The following is a 10,210-nucleotide window of genomic DNA, read 5'->3' as shown; positions in this document are numbered from 1 at the left end:
ATTTGACGCCGCATACTCCTCAAGTATCCTTCAATATACTAAATTTTAAAGATTGGAAAATTAAATGTACCTTAATTACACAGATCATTATATGCACAATTGTATATTGTATAAATGCACAAAGAATTACTGCTTTAATTCGATTTATTACAAATGTTTAATATATAGGAGTTAATTTTAGCAAAAAGAGAAGAAGGTTGAGAAAAGTAATATACCTATTGAGTGTTAATAAAATAATTATCTTTAACGTTTTTACTTTATTCGCCAGAGTAACAGTTACTACATCGCTATACTTTTAAAATCTTAAGAACTATAGTCAACATATTAATAATAATGTGTTCCTTATGTATAACAATACCATTTATCCGTTCTGATTAACTATCTTATCTCTCCCTAATTAACAGTAGTATCGGAATTTAATGTTTTAATAGTAATTTTTTGACCAACCATTGTTGATTGGACGTGCACAGTTATTGGTTGGATTTCTGCCGAAGTTGAAATAAATCGTCAAATTTTTTGCAAACATTGCTAACGAATCCATCTTGATGTTTTCCAGAGGATTGTCATCCAAATGAAGTTCATTCAAAGGCACATAATTAGAACCAAACACATAATCCAAAGATGTAATCTTGTTCTTGGATAAGTCCAAGTATCGAAGATTTTCTATGGATTTACTCCACAAACGAGGCAAATAACTCAAGTCATTATCGTTCAGATACAATTCCTCTAACACCCGTAGAGGGGAAAATGCATCCGCGTCAATTCGTGAAATCTTATTTTTAGCTAATGAAAGCGTTCTCAGGTATGGCACCATGGAGAGCGAGTTCGTTGTTAAATTAACCAAATCGTTACCATTCATCGACAGATCTGTTATATTCAAAGGTGTCGTGAATGGAATGGTTCTAAATTTATTGTCATCCAATGCAAGAATTTCCAAAGAGGACAGATGTTCAAATGATTGAAAATTTGAATTATATGACGGCAACTGATTATTGGAGAGGTTCAGATATCGAAGGTTAACCGTCTCCTTGAATGCCAATCTATCAATCGAATCAATCTCGTTATTCGCTACGGAAAGGTGTTTCAAGTTTTTCAGACCCGTAAGATCAAGATTATTATAATAACTATAACCTATTCTTCGAATGTTATTATTATCCAGTGTCAGCGTCTCTAGATTCTTTAAGTTATTCAAGGAAATATCGGAAATCTGATTACTATTAAGGTGTAAAAACGTAAGCGTGTTGTTCCATAGTTGTACGAATTTAAACGAAGAAAATCTGTTGCCTGAAATGTCTAAATACTTCAACTTCGGAAAAGAATTCTCAGTATAGTTTATTATATTCGAGATCTTAGTGTTTCTTAAATTTAAATATTGAAGCTCTGGATATATATAATTTATTGGCACACTTGATTGGTAAGAATTGTATGTCTGATCGCTGAGAATCAATGCCTTGATGTTCGGAATGCTACCGAAAGAGAATAAATCAGAAGGGGAAATGAAATTCCTTTCAAGATTCAAATAAGTCAAATTTGGTACTCCGTCAAAAGCACCTTGTTCCATGAATTTGATACCGCCAGATGGAATGTTTATACATCGTATAGTGCCAGATACAATGAATTTATGTAAAAGTGTATCACTGGCAATATTCATTGTGAAGGTCTCGTTCTTACAGATTGCCGGATATTCCTCATATGCGTTACCATACGCGATTAGCAGCGAAAGAATTACCGCTGTTGTTATGAGCATCATCGTGGCTGTAACGCTATAAAAAAGAAAGTACATTCAGTTATTGTTTAAGTCTACTTTCTGGAAGGTTAGGGGCATTTGTGACTATTTGCTGGTAAATTAATTACTTGTGATTTTCATATTTTTACAAGGAAAGTATATTATTAAAGTCTTACTGCTTGAAGTGAGTTTTTTAATGCTGGTTAAATTCGTTTTACTGTTTATGAATATACTATTAACTCAAATACAGTATCATTAGCCAACTTTAAAAGAATATGATTCTAAAGTGAATTATATAAAGTGTCCTGCATCTACTGGTACAACCGAAAAGGAGGTTATTTTACATAAAAAAAATAAATTCAAAATATAAAATAGAATGTTGTCGTGTGAGGTTTTGTTTGCGAGTAAAATAGGTTTGAACATTTGTAACGTCTCTGGGGAAACGTTTTTTTCTCAACCACCAACATCACGACAATCTTCTGCCCACATATTAGAATACCCAATTACCGACAGTAGTTGCCAAATTATCGACAGTATGTCGCGTATCGATCATCGATCTATCAAACTCAGCAGTCGGTAATCAGAGTAGATACATATAAATATATGTATATATATATTAGCATTTACATTAATTATCTTATAATTTTGATTTAGAATAGGTAATATTTTCATACCAATAATTGAATATTAAGTTGGAATGATTAAAACCAAGATTATGTATTATTTTATTTTAATTCTAATAAATGTGTAATTTAGTATGGAAATTTCCATGACGCTATGATGTGCCTACGTGCCGCAATACACGTCCGAAATCCTTGAGATCAGCGCTAATCCTAGAAAAGGATGGAGCTACTATTTCTATTTTCGGCATTTTTGACCATTAAATTAATTAATTAATTAAATCAATTTATGAACGTAAAATCAGTCATTACTAAACTACTTATGGCCGGAACCACGATTATTTTCTTAAACTAGAAAGCTGTAAATCGAAATAGACTCGCCTCTTATAGAAAAGGACAGAAAATGTATTTTTCATTAAAACACCATTAGAGTACCATTTTAGTATCGAAACGATAGCCATTAATTGAAGAGCGACATTTAAAACATAATTAAACCGTTCAATTTCATAATTAATATATAATAACGAAGTTATATGAAAATTTAGATATTCTGACGTCACAGAAATTCCAGGAATTCAGCGAACCTGCGAGTATAAAAGGGCGAGCGAAACCCGTCTAAAATCAGAACAGTCTTCGAAGTCGAGCACGATACACGTCGCGTATATTTGTATAAGAATAATTAGGAACAGTTTTCGCTGTCAAGAGCCGCAACGAATCTTGATACTTGATTGGTCAAGCGGGTATATGCCATTTGGACACTTGGTCGTGGGTTGTTTCAGCAGCTAGCTAACGCAGGCTCCCCGTTCAAACGATCTCGTGTCTGAAACTCCATCAGGAGAGAGCTATACTTAGCACCAAGAAAGGCTAAAATATCGAAACGATTGCTCTCAGCTACTCATATTTGATTTTTCGTCGGATTGCTAACGAGCCTTCAGATTCTCGGAGCTCGCTCTGGGTCGTTTCGTAGCTAGCTAACGCAGGCTCCCCATTTGAGCGGCTTGGTCTCTGAAACCCGTGTCTTTTGGGTGGCAGTTCAGCAATTACGATTTTACAATTAGAGTCAATTGATTTGCTACCCTGTCAGGCTTATACTTTTCATCTGACTCTGGATCGTTGGGTTGTTTAGCAGCTAGCTAACGCAGGCTCCCCAATTAAGCGATCTGGTTTTGGTTGTCAGTATTCGTTTTGGCTAAAAGGGTCATGGACCATTAGTTGTCGAGTCAGATAATAAAAGAGTAACTGTTCTGAAAAGTAATTCATTTAGATTCAGATAAATTTCGATAATTCGAGTTATTAAAGGAATACTGTTCTCACTTAGCGTAATTTACGTAGTCGACTACACCGCGTTAGATAGTAGAATAAATCTGTCTAATTTTTGCGAAAGCGTATTTAGGTGCGTTTAGAGAATTTCACTTAGGTCGAGTTCCTCGCGGCGGTAGATTACAAAGCGCTAACATTATAAAATCTATCAAATTTCGTTTATACAAATCTAGATACCGAATTGCTCTTAGATTATAGCGTCGAGCATAAAAATCGAATATCAAATTTAGTTAATATTACGAATGCGAAGTTTGCTTTATCAGAGACCCGATTCAGATACGGTCCGATATAAAGTATTAAATTGCGAGTTTCATATCGTTAAATTCACGATTATCAATTACATATTGTTTAATTTATCAAATTCTATTACTATTATTATTTCAAGATCTATTTAGTTCTTTATACTAATCAATCATTTATAATTTATATACTTTCTTTATTTTGTTGTTATTGTTGTTTGTTAGTTTCATTTCTTATCGTTTATTGAATAAACCTAATTGTTGAAAGATTTTGACCTGTGGATTTCAATCCTTAACCGCACACCACACGAATCCCACAATCTATATTCGCGAAATCGAGTCGTTTAGAGGTAAAAGCCGCTCTTTACCTTTTAGCGCTTGTAACTAACTAAACTTAGGTTCTAGGGACGTTACACATTTGTCGAATATGCGCGCACTTGGTTTACATTTGATTTGACGGACTTCTCTATAAACTTATTCCCTTCAATATGCTTATGCATATACATATAATAGTTTGTATACATGAAATACATACATAGGGAGTCAAGGTCAGAATATTCAGGAGTAATTCGGCCAGGTCATAAATTGCTGGTAATGATTTCCATGTTGTTGTATGCATAATTGTATTCTTTTTAACGAATTCTTATGAACGTTTTCTAACATTCTACTATCCAACTTTAATTGTTTCAAACGCCATAGTTAATGGCGTTTGAGACTGATTATGTCATCACTATACACGTGACCCCATAAATCCAATGGTCAATAATAATGGCGGCCAAAAAATTTTACCACCGCAGCTGATCCAGCACCGATAATTTTCATTTAAAAACTGCCTTACCTGGCGATTGTAATGTGGGGGTGCTCCCACATCAAACTCTTTTGAATATAAGATGGAACATTCTCGAATGCTATATGTTGTCATAAAGTCGAAATTAAATATTCTGTTCGGTAAGCATAAGAGAACTGAGAGAACGATATAAGAAATATCATGTTTTGGCCTTGATTTTCGATGTATTCTATGGTTAAATAAACCATAATAGGTGTGTCTTCTACACTTGTCCTTGATGATGAGAAGTTCACGATGTACCCAAATATAGGGTGTTACCTGTAACGCTACTCACGATTTTTCTCCTACTTGCAACTACCTTACGAAAAAAAGTTTAGAATAATATTTGCAGCGTATGAAGTGCACAATAGATAGTAGTAAAGCAAATTTTGAAAACAGTTTGTTTTCTTAGCAAGGTCAAGGTCACCTTGAGTTTTTTAAATAGGAACATACATTTTTTTTTATTCATATCATTAGAGGACATCGAGACGAATTCAAAACATATATTACATGATATTTTTATTAATATATTACTCGATTTACAGGAGTGGAAATGTGAAGTATTTAGCTTTTGACTTTGGTAATGTAACCATTATTTGATTCCGAAAAGATTACTGAATGTAAACACACGACTAGAATGTAAGAAAATACACTTTATTTAATTACATGTTCAAAATGTATGCCGCTTCCATCACGTAATATTCCGGTATTTTACTTCACATTTCCACTTCTGTAAATCGAGTAATATGTTAATAAAAGTATTATGTAATATACATATATTTCGAATTCGTCTCGATGTCCTCTAAAGCTACGAATAAAAAAATATATGTTCCTATTTAAAAGAAACCAAGGTGACCTTGACTTTGCCAAGAGAACAAACTGTTTTGAAAATTTGCTTTACTAATAATATTGTGCATTTCGTACGCTGCAATTATTGTTCTAAACTTTTTTCTCGTAAGGTGGCTGCAAATGGGAGAAAAATCGTGAGTGGCGTTACAGGTAACAGCCTGTATATGCTTATACATAGAAGGGTATATGTTTACAGAAAAGTCTGTCAAACCAAATGTAAACCAATTGCACGCGTACTCGACAAATTTTTAATTCCATTTTTCTTGAAAACAGGGCCTTGCATGAAAAAATTTTATTCAACATTTTCGACTGATTTTTTTATGTGAAATCATCCCCTTTTAGGTTGTACCGCCGGTTTTACGGGACATCCTTTGTAATACTGAGGATTAATACCACCTAATACTGAGGAGATTAATACCAAAGGTTTTAATATATTTTATGTAACTTAGTTTGTTCATTCATTCTAACTTACTAACCTAGTTTCGAACGTGAATATAATTGTATTTATTCGTACAAATGTAAAAACCCAGTGATCAAACGATTAAAGAAGCCATTAGGAAAATTGTAGCTCTTTTGTACTTACACAACATACAATTGAAACTAAATACATTTATCCAAAAAGATAAAATTTCTATTTCCAATTAAAATAATAAGAACGTTCATTTATAAAAGAAAAAGTGAAAAAGCTAAATTAATTAAAATCGAAAAATGTTCATACGGAATAATAATTAAATAATAATTATGATACGTTCTAATCTAGTAATTATTATTGTTTCAAATACTAAATATATGTTGATTTAAGAACTTTCATCATTTGTCAAAAAAGATCAAAATCATAATATTTCATGTAATGAAAATATTTTATTTATAATAAATTCATGTAATCAATTACAACGGACTTTTTTTCCTGAATTAATTTAAGGACATGAAATTTTCTCTGACAACTTGCAATAAACTGCCCATTTTAAAGACTCGTACTACTGCACAATTATTTTTTGTGAGCAGTCGACTGTTTTTTTTCCGTGGACATTTCGAAGAACTTTAGGCATTAGACGATTTTATTATGCAAGAAAAATAATTAAAAGTATATTATAAAATTTTAGGTTATGATGATATCACATTTTATTAATAATATGAAAGTATAGTACACAACATATGCTTACAATTAGTTTAATACAAACAGTACTAACAATGTAATAAATTCGTTACGGCTGATTCGTCTGATCTTTTGATCTTACGTCAAATCCTGTTTTTATCTACGGCATTTAATAACTGGTCAAAGTTGTGTAATCACGTAGTGGATAAATAAAACTTAATTTCAACATTTGAACAAAATTAATAAAAAATAACGTTAATGTAAATAATGTATTGTTTAAAAATTCTAAAACCACTTCACAAATTACTACAGAATAATATTTTTGTGTAATATAAGTATTGAATTGTAGAAACTAATATAATTATATCTATGTAAAGCTAATTTTGATTAGTTTAAACATTCAGAATAACCAGAGATGTTATTATTAACGGTATTTCGACTAAATTAATAGCGATTCTCGTTGAGCACTAAAACACTTATCTTTAAATTTTTCCTCAACTTAAGTCATAAAATAATAGGAACATAGATATTTGGAGACTTTGGATACGAGAATTTAAAGGTACAAAAAGGGCTTTTATGGTCTATAAATTGGTCTATGAATTCGTCGATATAGGAGTCTAAAGCTATGAGCATCTAGGGTTTTGAAAGTTTACAAATTTTTGGGCCTACAAATTTGAGAATTAGGCATCTAAGAATGGAAAAATGTAGGAATTCGTGTATTTCGAAATCTTGAAATATAGAATTTCACAATTTAGGAAACTCGAAAAGTTGAAAATAATTTTTATAAAAAAAGGTTTTATACATTTTAATTGTTCTTTTCTCCTATATTTTGGAAAATATGTATTTAATAGTTTACCATCATTTTCAACAAACATCTAAATTAAAGAGACTTAAAACAGATTTTATAAAGAAGAATCAAACTAGAGACCACATAATCAGTTTATTCTCTGCGAATTTAAGGATGGAAAAATTCCTTTTTATTGACAATAATAAACCAATTCCTTAGAAATATTATAAACAAATTCGCAGGACAGCAACCTCGGTGATTTTTTCAATGAAATGGTTTAAAATTAAAACGGAAGTAACATAACGTCAATTTCTATATGTTTGTGAAACTTTAATAAAGCTAATAACAGCAAATCAGAGATAATTGCATTTATAGGTGTAATAATTGAAATATAAACAGTCGAGATAACACTTGCGGCAGATTTATTAATTATAACATGAAAATACAATTTTTAATTTTTTTTTTTTGAAAAACTAAAGAATTAGAGACAGCCATATAAACGGAGCACATTCAAATTAAAAAAGTTAGAAACTTTTGTACCTTGAAATTCAAACATAAAAATGAAAAAATTTAGAATATGGAAATGTAAACGGTTAGAAATTCTGAGATTAATAAATTCGGAAATTTAAAGATTCAGGAATTCGCAAACTTTTAAATGTAGTCATTCAAAGATTCAAGAATACAAGAAATTCAAAAACAAAAAATGCTCAATTTTCGTTTTTTACACATCCAGATATTCCGTTCAGATTATAGTTTATATTGTGATATCCTGTAATCATATCGCGTATGGCTATTTCTACTGTTTTAATTTAACAAATCCAAACGCTAAAGTTTGCCTATAGCAAGTTGTTTGAAGATATGTATAAAGACATCTGTGTTTGAATGTCTGTGTAAAGGCACTTGTATGAAACATTTATAATTTGCAAACGTTGACAAACTGTGATTGGCTCGGTTAAGGTCTTATTAAAGTAAAATAATACCGCCGTGGATTAATTATAAATAAAAAATAGTCATTTTTTCTAAAAGTTCTTAAATTAATTTGTGCGTAAAATTTAAGCCAAATTAAATTGTATATAAAAAAAATATCGATATTTGAACTATTTATTTTTTGTACCATTTCTTCACTTACCTTGTAATTAATGCTGTGCTTGTGTTATGATTCGTTCAGACTTGTGATACCTTGTATAGAAATTAGACTGTAGCTGACTATACGAAACTTTTGATGCTACGTTTTTATATAATGTTTTATCACTCATGTAGTGATAGATAAGGAAAGTAAACTGAATCACACAGGATGCAGCAGAAGTTTGATATAAACTTCAAACACGATAATTTCATATCAATTTAAACAAAAAATTATACTGCAAGTAACAGCCATAAAAGTTAAATCTGTTTACAATTGTTAGATACATTACGAAGATCATAATCGATTAAATGTATATTTACCCTATTTCAAGTTCGACAATTTACATCATTTCGAAAACTATTTATAAAGATTACCATAACCCACACGTATACATAAAAATGGTAAATATACATTAGAGTGTAGGCTACATGTTACATTTTTAACTTGTGACAGTTCAGTATCAACATTTTATTTATTTTATGTCACATTTAATAGAGCTCAATCGAATTTTAACCATAAATGATTAGTTTTCGCTATGCATACCCATATTTAGTCAAATATGACATTATTTTTTTGCTCATTTCGACTTTATTTTACTTTTTTTTATTCTTACTAAGTTTTCATGGTTTGTATTGTTAATTAATAAGAAATATAAACTTTTCCGGATCAAGGGCCGTTCTTTTTCAAATATTTTTAAATATATTCAGTTCATATTTATTTTTCGCTCTGATTTCGATTTGGTTAACAAAGTAAAAGTAACTTTAATCTTTTCTCAGTGAAAACTATTCCCCAAAATTTTCATTTTCGCAATTGTTACACAATGAAGCAATGATTAGTTCTTATTTATAACACTTTTATTTATGAAGCTCTACCAGAGAGTATGCAGAAGTTACACTGAACAACTTGTGTTCATGCATGTTGGAAGGAGCTCCTATCAGAAAGAAAATAAACAAAAGATAGCTTATCTATGTACTATTTCTATATCTTTATTTTTATGATACTACAGCATAAATCGACCAATATTTTTGCATTCCGAATAAAAAAAGGATAAAGTAAATTTCAAATATTATTAAAACTGCACCACGAAATCCATAGAAACAGTAAAAGTATCAGATTGCAGAACAGAAATAATGAGTATGTATAAATTACACTGTTATCAGTTATTCTCGTAATAATTAAAAAGTTATATACAATATGTAGGAGTAGTTATAATATAAATTATAATACATATATAAATTATATATGTATATAAGTTCTAGTACTCGACCAGATATTTGCTATTGTGTGAATTACTTAAGTAGATTTCAAAATTGTTATGATCAAAGTCATTATAAGTACGCTTTGAGAATATTGAAATATTTATATTATACTAAAAACTTAAAATTAAGATTCGATAGAAATGTAAATACTGATGTACTAGATTGTTGTGTTGATGCTGATTGGGCAGGGGATATTATTGATAGGAAATCTACAACTGGATATCTTATAAGAATGTATGGTAATACTATTTTTTGGAAATCAAAGAAACAAGACATTGTAACGAAATCATCGACAGAAGCAGAGTATGTTGCATTGTCTGTATGTGTGAGTGAATTGAAATTAATTAGAGATTTATTAAGTG

The 10,210-nt window shown here is 30.5% G+C and overlaps 1 protein-coding gene across 1 annotated transcript; it reads right to left on the bottom strand.

Annotated features, from left to right (window-relative positions):
• Positions 1-237: 237 nt before the first annotated feature.
• On the bottom strand, positions 238-8,726 carry LOC100877794 (uncharacterized). Its single transcript, XM_012296686.2, has 2 exons — positions 8,593-8,726; positions 238-1,763 (listed from the first exon to the last, which is right to left on the bottom strand). The coding sequence occupies exon 2, from the start codon at positions 1,748-1,750 to the stop codon at positions 425-427; it is 1,326 nt and encodes a 441-aa protein (XP_012152076.1). The 5' UTR covers positions 1,751-1,763; positions 8,593-8,726; the 3' UTR covers positions 238-424.
• Between the last annotated feature and the right edge of the window lie 1,484 nt (positions 8,727-10,210).

This window comes from Megachile rotundata, chromosome 6, assembly GCF_050947335.1.
Source record: "Megachile rotundata isolate GNS110a chromosome 6, iyMegRotu1, whole genome shotgun sequence".
Taxonomy (NCBI): domain Eukaryota; kingdom Metazoa; phylum Arthropoda; class Insecta; order Hymenoptera; family Megachilidae; genus Megachile; species Megachile rotundata.
This window is presented reverse-complemented; position numbering and strand designations above follow the sequence as displayed.